Source organism: Amblyomma maculatum, chromosome 9, assembly GCF_055883805.1.
Source record: "Amblyomma maculatum isolate TAMU_Amacu chromosome 9, ASM5588380v1, whole genome shotgun sequence".
Classification (NCBI taxonomy): Eukaryota; Metazoa; Arthropoda; class Arachnida; order Ixodida; family Ixodidae; genus Amblyomma; species Amblyomma maculatum.
The window spans coordinates 15,197,726-15,211,763 of record NC_139352.1 but is presented as its reverse complement, the minus strand read 5'-3'; the positions used below and the strand labels follow the sequence as shown (position 1 = coordinate 15,211,763).

The following is a 14,038-nucleotide window of genomic DNA, read 5'->3' as shown; positions in this document are numbered from 1 at the left end:
TTTTTGTGCACGAAACACTAAAACCAAAGGAAAAGCGTTTCCCACAATACACATTCCATTCAACTCCAGATTATTCCCAAAACAAAGACCCATCGTCGAAATTTATGGTGCAGTTTTCTTCTTGAATGAAGCAAACTTCTAAACCAGTTACAGTACTCGGGAACAAAAAAAAAAAAGCTTTTTAGCTGTCTCGAACCAAGGAGACGTATTAAGCATTGCTTTTGGCGCATGATCGCCCTATGTGTGTGTGCCAAAAGGGCTAAACAGTGTAACACAATGTAACACCGCACAAGAGATATCAATATCAGCAGCCGAACGGCCATGGCCACTGAGTGACGGCGACGGATTAGGAGGCGGGAATCCCCCGTGCTGAGGGAAACCGGAAATCCCGGAATTAAAACGCGATGTGTGATGGTCGCCCAGGTTTGACTGGAGTTCACAGACCATAGACGCAGAGACGCTGATGATGCAGCATTGCTTGACAGTCGTCCCTGTTAGATGTCCGAAGTTTTTTCTCCCCTTTTTATATCCTTATTTTTTTTTTCCACGTAAGCTCCATTTCGCGGAGGCTTGACATAAGTACGAGACATGTTTTTTTTTCCACGTCATGTCCGTTGGCAGCCTAAGGCAGCGGATTGATTTGTAGTTGATGTCAGTAGACTATGCCTCTTGTACGGGATCTGCTGTTCCTGCTTACGCCGCAGCGTGACCGTGGCGTTGACGATACAGGATATGACCGACTGTTGAGAAAGAGTTTTAACTCCGGCGAATTGCTCATCGCATTTTACGGGGGAGGAGGAGGGGGGTTACCGAGGGCCTTTTTGCTAGGATATTTATCGCTGACACTGTAATAGTACGTGCAAATATCGCTTCAGGTTATACCGAGAAAAAAAAAAATCTTGCCAACCAGTTCCTGAATCCTACCCATCCTTCAAGCGTGAACGGAAACGGATGTTCATATTTTTCGTTATTACTTAACCTCGTGCAGGTGGAACGCGAACACCTGTCATCTCGTGCGCATACGCGGATGCAGCGTTGTGACGTCACAATACACTTGGCTCGACGGCATGTTATGTTCACTATGATAGAGCTCTATCAGTGTAAGCGTCGGTGGAATCTATCGGACACGTGATAGCGAGCGCCGGTATAAATGAGTACGACTCCCGCCTCACTCCTCGTGCTCATCGGTCGACGGTGCAGAGTTCTTTTGGCTCCGCTCCCTCCTCGGCGTACCTGTCGCGTATACTGTAAGCAAAATGAACAAGGTGGTTGCGACCCTCGCCTTGCTGTTCGTCATCGTTGCTGCGGTGTCGGCCTACGACGACATTGGACAGGTGCCCGTTCTGCCGTTGCCTAAGGTAAATATTTCATCTTCACTGACAGGCCAAATGAACCAGGTGTTTTGCATGTGCAGACGCATTGGTCGAGTAGCATGGTCATTACTACGTCCGGCTAGGGGTTTTAGGACAGCTAGGCTTGAGTGTGGACTATACTCGCCATCAAAGCTATTGCGACGGGCCCTGAAAATGAGCCTTTGTATATCAGCGATTTAGAAACTGTAAATAATCAAGAAAGAGCAGGCCTAAAAATAATGCACAGGTAAAACCGTTTTACCTTCGTTGGCCTCATCAAAATGCACCTACGGCCTTCACTTAGTCCGTATACATCTTTCGTCTTCTGGTGAAAACGTTCGAATCGTTTTGGGGAGTGTGGAAAGGGGAGGGGGGGGGGGGGGGGGCTGTCTAAAACGAAATGTGTAATAGCTTTATCACCTGTTGTCATAAAAACGCCGACGAGCTCTGGCACCCTACGTTCAAGGCTTACCTTTGATCTATTATGTTGTTCCACTAACATGTCACGGTGTGGTGATGATTCGAAATTAGACCACAGCCGGAGCTATGGGCTGCAGGCCGCCGTGAGCGCCCTGGAGTTGTTAGTGAAGAGGTGCGAACGTAGCATTTATAGGGGAAATAAACTGGAGGGACAACTAGTGTCACGTAGGATTTGCTGTGGCGACACAAGCAAGTGGTAAGAGTGCGGAATTTGTAGTGAGTTGTGGAAATGTTGCGGACTTGTCATAGTGTGCAAAGAGCCCTCACTTTATTTTGACCTGAAACGAATGGACCGACCGATTGAACTCCTTCCTCGGCACGCCTTTTTCTCCAGAAAAACCTGGAACTGGGCGCGTCGTGCCGGATAAGCTCTGAGTGTAAGTCCCGCTGCTGTGCCACCATCTTCGCCGACGGCGATCAGGCCGGCAGCCCGAGGCAGTGCCGCCGCTACGCCGAGCCCGGCGAGCGCTGCAGCGACGAACAGATCAAGGGCGGCACCTATATCGGCGGCTGCCCCTGCCGCATCGGTGAGGACGATCGGGCGCTACGGTGGCCGATTAACCGACATGTTGCCTAGTGACCTTCTTTCCACTGCGAAGAAAACTTAATTGTGTCAGAATGTATGCATCTACAACACAATAGCTGATTTACGATTAGTTTGAAGCACGCGTGTAGGATATCTATTGTGTGTGCGGATATCAATTTTGTGTGTGACGTCTGGGCTATATCGCTGCCCTTTAATCTTTCTGATAAGATCAGAGCAACGCTTCGTGCTTTTGTCAGGTGGGCTACGTACGCTCAGTCGCCGCGCCAAAGCGGTGACTATACTTGTAACTGATTGTTGTATTCTGCGGCACCCCAAACGAGCAAAAATAATCCTCATATCAGCAGACATCCAAATCAATAAGACGTGATCAATTCGAGTTCGTGCCAATAGCTTCATAACAAGTACAACTCCCACAGTAACGAGGTCCCCGTGTGTCCAATATTGTCCAGCGATAGTACTGGAGTTCTGAGGCTACAGTGACGTCTGTTTCTGCGCGTCGATCGTGTCGAGCTGCACAGAGTGTTATATCTGTAAAACTTTCAGCTTTCGTTAGACTTGACAAACAAGCAGCGTTCAAGAACTTATATGACAGACCCGCAATGGAAATGTGTGCCTGAAACGCTGGCCGTATATGCATGCTTTTTTCTTGGTTGCTTTCCTACCGTGACTGATCACCAACTCGCCCGTATTTTAAATGATTTCAAGAATGTCTGGAGCGTACTATGCAACAAAATATTAAACAAATACCCTTCCCGAAGGATCTTTGGGTATTTACGAAGGAAGGAATACCGCGCGGCGGTTGCGAGAGAATGTGCTCATCTGTGGCCCCCGATATCAGCGAAATTATCGCTGCCTGCCCTCCGACGCGGTTATCGGTCTTGAGTCATTGTTTCTTCACATTGAACAAATGTCCACGCAGATAGTTCATTTATTTTTTATTTTCTCTGCATACAAACAGTATTGTTTTAGCTTGTATAACTATGTCGAAGGTGTTTTGGCTCGTATTTATACTAACACAACAACGCTACAAACATGTTTGACAAATTTCGGAGTGAAGAGACTTGTCTAACTCGCAGTTCGAGCGCCGACGTTTAAATTTTAAAAATCAATCGCTATCTTGATTATTGCAGGATAGGCTGTGATAGGTGAGTTTGTACCATTCGGTCAGGATGTATTCGTTTAGAGTGCAGCGATAAGTGGCCGTTCAGCGCTTACTATTTATTTACAAGATGCAGGTGTGGAAAAAAAAAGAAAAATATTGACGCATTTTTTGTCATTTTGCTCACGGCAACTCGAGTAGGCAGAATTAATTAGTGGACGATGCCGTTAGTCCAATGAGCATCGCAAATAGGAGCCAAGGAGAGATTATGCAACTAACCCAGGAGCTAGACCTTGGAAACTCTCACCAGCAATCTGTCTGTATTGATGCTGCAAAACACGTCACACAACGAGAAAAAGGAAAGGCAGAATAGAAGCAAACCCTAATGAAAAGAGAGCATTGAATGCCGCGTTAGTTATTATTTACTTCTTTCTGGTTTGAAATATTTATAAAAACCTTGAACGAGCAGGAAAACGATTTCCAGTAAGCCAGATCTCTTTCACACACTGGAAAATCTAACGGGACTCGCAATGAATTATAAAAAATCTGTAAAAGCCTTGGTAGTAGGAGACAGTAGTTTAAAAAATGGAATAAATATTGAGAGAGCTGAAAAAAAGAGACGACACTGTTGCAGAGTATTACATGCTTCAGCTGCTGCTCCAACCAAGAGCTGTCGTTTTTTATGCATGCGGTTATAGGAGAGAAAGTGGGGAGGAGAAAACGAGATCGAGCGATGCGCCGTGAAAAGCTATTGGGAATCAACCCGGAAACACCGGACAATAATAAGAGTGAAAAGGGAGCGTTTCGCAGGGTTTAACAGAGAGATCGGATTGTGGGTGTGGGGAAGCTGTAGCCAGGCAAAATATAGCGTCGTTCCCGCTATGGCTTATCTGGAACCTGATGGCCTGCATGCGGGCGACAGTCACCTACCAACCGTATCGTGAAATGCACTAAAGCTGCATTTCATGCATTAAAAATGCATGCACAAGCAGTTTCGCGCACAGCCTCTGTCAGGTGTGTGGGGTCTTCAGGAGTTCGCATTCAGACTTCGTAATGGAGCTATTTGCGCCTTCTTTGTAAGCTCCTAATCTTCGGAACGTGTGCAGGATTCTCATACTAGGCAGTGAGCATTGTGGAGCGGACACTTTTGACAAAGACGGTACATATATAATGCAATGACATTGTTCTGAGACCTCTTTTGTATTGCTACTGCCTTCATTTTTATCAGGCGCTAACTTGTTTCCATGTCTCGTTTCAAGGCCTCTGCGGACACAACGGCTACTGCCCCCAGGCTTGAGTTTTGAAGGCACGAAAGACTGGATCGAAGCAGAGGCTTCGGGGCTACGACACTACGCACACAGAATCCCCCGCACCTATGGAAGCACCTGAAGCGGAAAGCGCAATAAATAAGCTGTTTTTCTGAAGCGATCAGACTTTGTCAACATCTCCAGTACCCAGAAATATTGAACAAAATCATAAGAAGCTTTTCTGAATGCCATTTTACTTGACCTTTTTTTATAGCAACGGTAATATACTGAGTCCTCACCCATCCTCGAGGCATCGCTCATCCCCTTACTCTGGCGAGATATCGATTATCTCAAAATCATTTAGTCATCGCCCACACGTAAATCAGGGGCTCGCAATTTGCAAAAACTACCCCCCGAACGTTGCGACCATAAAAAGTTTAGCTGTGGTTTCGCTTGTGGTTAAAACTGGAGTTACGCGAGAGCAATAGGTTCAGCTTGAAAATAAACACATGACTTTTGCACATAGTAGTTTACTCTATGGTTTCAGCGATGCGTCGGTGAGGGAAATGGTCCGAGTGTGATAGAGGTTAATGACTTGCCAGAACCTACGGGGATTAGTAGTCAGCATATTGAGAAGATCGGAATGAAAAAAAGGTTCATTTAACTTCTCTAAGGCTTTTTAAATACGTGTGCTCAGCTGCGTAATATTTGTTCCAAGCACTTTGAGTATAGGGCTTAACTTGGTCAAGCGGAAAAGACCCTTGTTTTTGTTTTCGACACGTTTGGGTGTATTTGTGAACCGAGGGTATTGAGGGTTAGCTCGAAGATGACTATTATGCCAAAAATTATTTACTGGCCTAAGTACTTGGCATAAAAATCTTCCTCGGAGATATTACAAACATTAACTTTACCGGAAACAGGAACAGGAAAAGAAAACATTACTAGCTGTAATGCACGTTTTTAGGGCGCTTTCAGTTCAACATTGGACCGACTGTATATACCGACGTTGGAAAAAAAAAATATGTTCTGGGCATCAAAGCCAGCCGCTATTGTTTACGAGTGGGCCAAAGCAGAAACCTTGCTCGGCCGCTTGGTGCATTTTCACTTTAAAGAACTCAAACACTACAGAAGTGCAGCGCGTTTCTTTTACCTCTCTTTGAAATCTTCGCGAATATTTTTCTTCTCCGCAAGCTAACAGATTCGAAATGCTGTCCCCTCTGCTCGGCAGTACACGCCATGTGGCATTCAGGGTACAATTAGGACCGGAAAGGAAAGCACTCAACATGTGATACCGACAGTTAACGGCTGGCGCCTCTTTCTGGCGTGGGCGATTGTCGTATCGAGGGCTCGCCAAACACCCCATCCGTTCGCAAAGCGGCCGCCACGAACAGCTAGAGGCAAAAGACAAAGAGCGACAACAATCGGCTTCCTACGCCTCGTACAACGTCCCCTCAACTCCGGTTTTTTTGACGCCTTCTTCAAGGTAACGTGCCCGCCGACGTTCCTCCGTGAAAAACGTAAGACTGCTGCTCCGGAAGTCGCTTTATATCAAAACTCGTTCCTCCTCCTCTTTTGCTCAATTTAATGGCAGCGGAGAGGCGGGAAAAGAGTTACACTCTCTTCCTCTCTCTAGCTACGCGAGATTGCCGCGGCTGATGCCAAGGGGGAGGCAAGGAAAAGCGCCTTGCCAGTGCTTCTTTCTTTTCTCACTCTCTTCGGAGATCAAGCTGCGTAGACTTCGTTCGTCCTCCGACGCTTGCCCTCGCTCGTGTTTGCAGCTTTCTTTCTCCACAAAGTGGCGAGGAGATACTACGTATTCGGTACGTGCATTGTAGGACAGGCGGGTCGCTGCAAGGTTCGCAGGTACACTCTGAAACTCGACCCAAGTGAGTGCGCGTAGCAGCCTGTGCGCAGACATAGTGTACGTACTACATACAGCCAAGCCGGACGGCTGACCTCTACCGACTGCTGCTGTCTTCTCGGGACGTCTGCGGCAGCTTCGCGTTCGAAACGATGGGAAGCCTTCGAGCTACGTTGCGGCTCTTCGGACTTCTGGTTGTCTGCGTCTTAGCGGCGTTCGCCCAAGAACTGCAATTCGAGTTGACCGCTGACACCGACGATAATACAGAGCAACACGACATCCTGTTCCGCCAGAACCCGAAACAGGTGAGATCAGTGCCACGTTGATTAAAACACTCTTTGATGCTTTGGCGAGAGTGAAACTGGCACAGCGAGGACCTTCCAATGCTACTGTGGCTAAGTCGGCATATGAATTAAGCCTCAAAACTCGGTTTATGGTGGTTTTTCTCTTAAATGTCTGTTACGGCGCCCTCTATAGTAATCTCACTCGTTTGCCATTTACGATTATTTCCCTCTTCTTCTGTAAGCTTATTTGATTTAATATATGTTTATGATGTATTCTGTGGTCGTCACTACCGTGACATCCTGTCAGCGTTGTATGGCGATTACCAGCTAAGTGAGGCTGTAAACGAAGCTTACAGCACGCACCTGATGGTTGATACTCTGCTCTTCGTTTTTCTAACCAAGCGATGCCTCTGGCCAAGGGCGTAGTTTGAAAACAGGGACGTTTGCCGCGAACAGCGTGTAAAATTGCTGTAATCTGCCGAGGCCATAGTCATTAGCACCACCACAACCACCAATTCTACTACCACTTTAGGTCAAATGCTGTCTCAGTGATCGTCAGTTAGCCCTGTCCTTTATCGCTACTTTCGCTGGAGGCTGAAGACTTGTGAAGGTCACGGAAAGGATTGAAATGGCTGAGACCAGCTATTTTCGCTTTGTGCTCATCCAGAGCAGGAACCCAAGTGAGCAAGCTTCAGGCTCATACCTGCGAGCAAATTGAGAATTTTCCGAATTCGTAGACATCTGTTCACCGCGTTGTGAGATGTGGGCGTAAAAGCCTTCTGACTTAGTCAGTTCAGTTCAGTTCAGGCGTTCAGTCGTGTCCGACTCTTCGTGACCCTATGGACCATGTCACGCCACGCTTTCCGGTCTCTCACTATCTTCTTAACATCACATAGCTTCATCTGCAATGCCTCGAGAATGCCATCTAACCATCGCGTTCGCTGCCTACCCCTTCTCCGGCGACCCTCAACCTTTCCCAACATCAAATCTTTCTCCAGCGACTCCTCTCTTCTCATCAGATGACCAAAGTAGCTGAGCTTTAACTTTAGAATTTGACCCTCCAATGAGCAGTCAGGGTTTATGGTCGACAATATCGACTGATCTGATCTTCTGGCAGTCCAAGGAACTCTTAAGAGTCTTCGCCAGCACCACAATTCAAACGCGTCAATTCTTCGGCGGTCAGCCTTTTTCACAGTCCAACTCTCGCATCCATACATCACAACTGGAAAGACCATAGCACGGGTTATACGGATCTTGGTTGGTAGACTAATGTCTCTGCTCTTTACTAGGCGGTCAAGGCTAACCATTGCTCTCTTTCCCAGAAGCAGGCGTCTCCTAATTTCATGGCTGCAGTCTCCTTCCGAGGTAATCTTGGCGCCCAAGAATAGAAAATCTGTCACAGCTTCCACTTCTTGTCCATTGATGCTCCAGGACTTGATAGGGCAAGACGCCATGATCTTCGTCTTTTTAATGTTCAGTTTAAGCCCAAACTTCTCACTCTCTTCTTGTACGCGCGTCAGAAGTCTCTTGAGTTCCACTTCACTTTCTGCCATTAAAGTGGTATCATCCGCATATCTAAGGTTGTTGATACGTTTTCCAGCAATCTTCACTCCAGCTGAAGACTCGTCCAGACCGGCCTTCCTCATGATGCACTCTGCATATAGGTTAAATAGGCAGGGCGACAGTATGCAGCCTTGCCTCACCCCTTTCTCAATCGGAAACCAATCAGTAAGACCATGCCCAGTTCTGACTGTGGCCTCTTGCCCTTCATAAAAGTTCCTGAGGAGACAGATGAGGTGAATTGGAACTCCCATCTCTTGGAGAGCTTGCCACAATCTGCTGTGATCTACGCAGTCAAACGCTTTCGCATAATCAATAAAGCAGAAGTAAATGGGTTTCTGGAACTCTCTTGCTTTTTCCATGATCCAGCGAAGGTTGGCAATTTTGTCTCTAGTTCCTCTGCCCTTGCGAAACCCAGCTTGCACGTCCGGAAGCTCCCGATCCACATACTGCTGCAGCCTACCTTGCAGGATTTTTAACATCACCTTGCTAGCATGCGAAAGAAGCGCGATCGTGCGGTAGTTGGAACAATCTTTGGCACTGCCTTTCTTTGGAATGGGGATGTAAACTGACCTCCTCCAATCCTGTGGCCACTGCAGGGTTGTCCAAATCTTTTGACATAATGTATGCAGTGTGTTAACAGCGTCGTGGTTGAGGTTTTGAAGCAACTCAGCTGGAATACCATCAATTCCGCTAGCTTTGTTCTTAGCAAGGCTGGCTAAGGCCCATTCAACTTCACTCTTCAGGATGCCCGGCTCGAGATCAGAAATCACAACCGTCCTATGTTGGGTTTGCACATCCGGGTCCTTCTTGTACAGTTCTTCTGTGTATTCCTGCCACCTCTTCTTTATCTCTGAGGCTTCAGTGAGGTTCTTGCCTCGTTTGTCCTTTATCACGCCCAGCTTAGCACAGAAGATTCCTTTGATATCTTTGATTGTCTTATACAGAGCTCTTGTGTTCCTTAATTGGCTGTTGTCCTCAACTGCTTGACACTGTATGTTCAGGAAGGCATTCTTATCTCTCCTTGCTATTTGACTTCTGACTTAAGTACCAATTAAACTTTACACGCCATAGCCATACTTTGGTTTATGAAGTTTAACTTTTCAAAGCGACTCAGGCTATGATGCCGTAGGAGAGAACACTGGTAATTGCGAACACTGGTTTCTTAAACGTGCACTATCTGGGGCTCCCCCGACTTGGTTATCAAGAGCCCTAGCCCCTAAGGCATGCAACGTTTCATAAACTGTTTACATAATTCGCATAGATGCGGACTCTTTTTCTGCATGTCGATCCACCCATGAGCGTTGGAAGACAGCGAGATTGAACTAACCCTTTCTGTCACGAATATTGCTTGTTTTCGGCCCTTTTCGGTCTATTTGGAACATTAGCCTTGTGAGAATGGCTGGAACTCATATGTAAGCTATGCAGCAACGAGTAGCCAGGGAAGTATCTTAAGCAAAGTTCCCGAAATGAACAGATACACGCCTTTACGTTGTGCGTAAACGTTGGAGGGTTTTCATTTCTCTGTTTTGCGCGACAGTGTTTTAAGACAAGAAAGATGGTACAATTGGAGAAAACTGTGTTCAGCCAAAATGTTTATATTGAATAGTTGGCTGTAATTGTAGAATGAATCATCTCAGGGTGTGAGTTTTTCTTTTTTCAGTTTGGTCACCACAACCTTCAGTTTAAAACCATTTCCGACTTCCCGGCTAAGTAAGCTAATACTCATTAGCCCTAGAGAAAATATGAAATGAAATAAATTACGTACTGTAAGCAATTAAAGTTGCGAAAGCTCGCCCTCTCAGCAGAGATATTTTGGGAACCCTCGATGCAGCGCTGACTAGAGGCACGAGCCTGAAATATTTCACATGAGAAAAACAACAGCAGTGCGTACAAATGGCTATCAAAAAAGAGTCAAAGATTAGGAAAACACCTCTTGATAAGGAGGACAATCCTAGGGTGTTGTGACCTCTCTGGGGTTACTCTGTGACGCCCGATTCACGTCACGTACTATACATGCATTAGCAATGGGGTCAGCTGTCAGTTGTGTTCGCGAAACGACAAAGGGATCTGAGTATCGCACACAATTCACTTTAAACGTATTCTTGAAAGCAAACTGAAGGTGTTAGCTAGCAGAGAGGAAGAAATAGTGCTGGAAGATAACAGCGAGATGTATCTCTATCAGCAGTATCACTTTTGAGACATTATTACGAGCCGACTGCCACATCCATTGTGATAGAATGCTGTGGGATATTGCTTCTGATTCATTGCGTGTTTCTGGTTGTGCATCCGCTTTTTCATTCTTCTGAGGGGACGAACCTAGCTTGATAAAGTACTTTTTACACTCATTACAGCTGTCTTAACAACCCTACTATAGCTTTTGACATCTGTACAACGCTCAAAGTATTTCTGCTCTGTTTTAGAAGCTCTGCACTGGCAGAAAAATAACGACGTACAGCCTTTGTCAAAAATGTAGAGACCCGGGGGTCTGCTTCTGAGCCGTGATTTATCATAAGTGGAGGTCGTTCTGATTGGAGAAGGTAATACAAAAAATCTTCTTAACATCAAGAAATTCGGAAACCTGGAAATGCATTACAAGCCGCAGGAAGTGGCTCAGAAGCAGACCCTTTGGGCTCTACACTTTTGACAAAGACTGTACATCCGGATTACTAACCGCGTGCAACAAGATAGAGTGTAAGAGTATTCTTGTTGCGTTATGTTCACATTGAAGACGACGAAGCACATCGGCACGAGGATCACGTTCGTAGAACTGAAACGTAGGTTTCACCACTAACGCTAATGCCATGCTTACAATTCGGCTTAAGCAAGTCGACAGGAGCAACAAGTGAGCTTTCACTAGCCTCACGGGATGACGTTAATTGCCGTCGTGGGAAACTCGCCTTGGCGTACACGTGCGACTGTCTAGCACGCGTGTTATGACAGGGCAGACATGTTTACTGCACTACAGCGTAGATGAATTAGACGTGAAAAATCTTTGCTCGTCTTCCGAGGAAAAGCGTGACACTAGTTTTGACAAACACCCGCTCACCGCACCCTCGTCGGAGCTCATCTCACCCCGTCGCCTAGCAAGAACGTGACGTCTAATAGCCGAGACATGGGTGAGCGGTGTAGGCGCTTAACGGGCATGCTAGCGTCCATGTCCATGAGCCCCAAAGGATTCGTCAGTTGCTGTAAGCACCTGTCGCCACGCCATGAGCGTTAGCGGTGTTGTATTCTTGCGATTTTTCACGGATAAATGCATATAAATTCGAGATAAAGAACATAAATTCTTGGGTTGTAATATTTCGATTTGCAAGTTTTCTGCCAAGCCAACTCGAAATATTCAATTGCAAAGCGCAAAGCTAAAGACCAAGGAGTGCTGCTTGATTAACTTTGGACTATCATCGTTGATGGCGCTCTGATTAAAAGAAAACGAATGTACTTATCCACGAAAAAAAAAAAGAAAAAGTGACTAATACGTTTAATTTAATCAGTCTGTGCGTGATCTTGAGGTTTTGGAGGCAAGGCTAACAGAACGAAAAAGAAAATTACAACAAGCAAAACTGTAATTAGCAGCAAGATTACTTGCGTTAATGTGAGAGCTATTAGTACGATGGGAGCCCTGACACTTTTAATGCGAATGCATCAGAGTCTAAGCTCCGACAAAAAAGCATGAAACTTCTGATTCGTCAAGAGAGGTCACGGGACTTACTAACGTCATCTGCCTCTCGTCCAATCAGCGCTCAGCCATCAGGCCACAAGGCCATGTGACCTGACTGCATGCCTATATTGCTCATTTGATAATTGTCCGGTAGTGATGTTACGAGACCAAATGACGTCATAAAATTGCTGATGGTTTAGCTTGATTAAATCTAGAGTTTAGGCGAAAGCTTCATTGCTAATGGTTACACGTGGTAAAGCTATTTATTTAGAGAACAAGAAGCCACTCAAATGGAGCAAGAAAATTCGGAAGACGCCAAGAAGAAGACATTTATTGATCCTTCATCTCATACCCTACTGATGCCCTGAGGCAGTAAATATCGATTAAAAAAAAAAGAAAACAGAAGGGAAGAAGAAGAAGGCGGGGCGCATGCGCAGTTGTAGCCTATGCCCGGCACGATGACCTTGGCTTTACATGGCGTAGTAAAGTTTTGATTCGCTTCAAAACCTCTCGATCAATCACAGATTTCTGTTGCCGACTTGGCAGGTGGTCCTGGAGGTATAACTATCCGATTACAATCACTCTACGCGGAATGCAACTAGTTACCGAGCTCAGTTACATGCCTTCAAAAATAACCAAACAGTAAAGATAATCAATTACTACGGCGTTATTTTCCTAACAGCTTTTCTGCCGTGACACAAATTTATCCGGATCACAATGAACTGTTGCGGTCCGCATTTATAATGTTGTACATGCTGATTTTCAAGAGGAGTTAGTTTTTGAATTATTCGGCAATATTTCCAATTTTCCTCGCCGAGACACGATCGGCTACATTGAACACTCCCTCATCGGATGCGTCCTGGTCATATAAATATTATAAAGTAGAAAATCATTGCGCACCAATGCACAAAACCGAGCACTGCAGTGCAGTTTCACAAAAAACACTGCTTAGCGCGTTCTTGAGCTTCGTCCGCACCTTCGTGTTCTGGATAGAAGCTGTCTAGTTGAGTTTATAGTGAGATGTAAGTTGCGGCGCCATCTGAGAGTGCCGGAGATTATCTACAAAGCTCACGCGTGGTATTTATCGGGACTATAAATGCCGAAGGTAACGGCGGTCACCTTGTCTTTGCTCAAGCGTGATCACGCGCTACGCGTCCCCTGGAGCCGGTGCGTTCTTTCACTGTTACGAAGGAATCTTCCCGGCTTACACCAGTGTTTGCCGCCAAGTTGAGGCGGTTCTCAAAGCTGGATCGTTGTTTACAACGTTTTCGAAATATGGTCACTAATTACAAGTAATCGATCATAAAAAAAGGTCGAACAGTAGGCGGTCAGGAGGTGAATCCTCAAATAACATATACATCACTATCCACCGAAGCGGAAACCGTGTGCGCAACGAGCTTTTCTTGCGCAATACCGCCGGATCGACCTATCGATCGCCTGTGAATTTTGAAGCTAAAGTTTCATTTCGCTGTGCCGGCCAGCCGTTGCGAAACTTGAAGTTTTCACCTCCACATGAGCAAGTCAAACCACAGTAAAGCCCCGGTGTGTTGCCATTGTGCTACGCCATGGTGTGTTGCTATGTTGCCACATCAAGAGGGTATACAAGGTCAAGGCCTGGTCAAAGGTCAAATCATGTGGAATGAGAAAAAAGAAAGTTTTGACGTCAGAGGTGACGTCACCAGTGTACCGCGTAGTGCAGAGGAGGGAGTATATAACAGCCGCGGATAGGGGCTCACAGCCGTCTGAGATGAAGACGACCACCCAGCCGTGGCCGCTTGTCGAGCTGCAAGGCTGAAACGACAGAACGAAGCCGAGAAGAGGAGGCTGAAACCCCAGAGGAACGTGAGATAATATTGGAGAAACTACGGAAGCAAGCTGCAGACCGACGACTGTGTAAAGTTACGCCCGAATTATCGGATGAGTCGTCGGGGGATTCGATGCTAATTC

General features: G+C 46.2%; 3 protein-coding genes across 3 annotated transcripts in view; 2 read left to right on the top strand and 1 right to left on the bottom strand.

Moving 5' to 3' along the window:
* LOC146178410 (uncharacterized) overlaps positions 1–14,038 on the bottom strand; it is an 85,481-nt gene that overhangs the window by 48,974 nt on the left and 22,469 nt on the right. The gene's annotated exons all lie outside the window — the stretch shown is intronic.
* On the top strand, positions 1,169–4,902 carry LOC146178411 (U-scoloptoxin(18)-Er1a-like). The gene is made up of 3 exons (XM_084578243.1): positions 1,169–1,358; positions 2,167–2,359; positions 4,738–4,902. Exons 1-3 carry the CDS (start codon positions 1,257–1,259, stop codon positions 4,773–4,775), a joined length of 333 nt encoding a protein of 110 aa, XP_084434369.1. The 5' UTR covers positions 1,169–1,256; the 3' UTR covers positions 4,776–4,902.
* The window catches only part of LOC146178409 (uncharacterized), a 34,361-nt gene continuing 26,708 nt past the window's right edge, over positions 6,386–14,038 (top strand). The window contains exon 1 of the mRNA XM_084578245.1: positions 6,386–6,891. Within this exon, the coding sequence (XP_084434371.1) occupies positions 6,739–6,891 (153 nt within the window). The 5' untranslated portion in view covers positions 6,386–6,738. The remainder of the gene's footprint in view (positions 6,892–14,038) is intronic.

What these genes read in the sequence shown, in the direction of transcription:
- LOC146178411 (XM_084578243.1), top strand. Translation starts at nt 1,257, where the DNA reads ATGAACAAGGTGGTTGCGACCCTCGCCTTGCTGTTCGTCATCGTTGCT. An exon ending in CCGTTCTGCCGTTGCCTAAG is followed by an intron (nt 1,359 to 2,166) that starts GTAAATATTTCA and finishes CTTTTTCTCCAG; the next exon opens with AAAAACCTGGAACTGGGCGC. An exon ending in CGGCTGCCCCTGCCGCATCG is followed by an intron (nt 2,360 to 4,737) that starts GTGAGGACGATC and finishes TCTCGTTTCAAG; the next exon opens with GCCTCTGCGGACACAACGGC.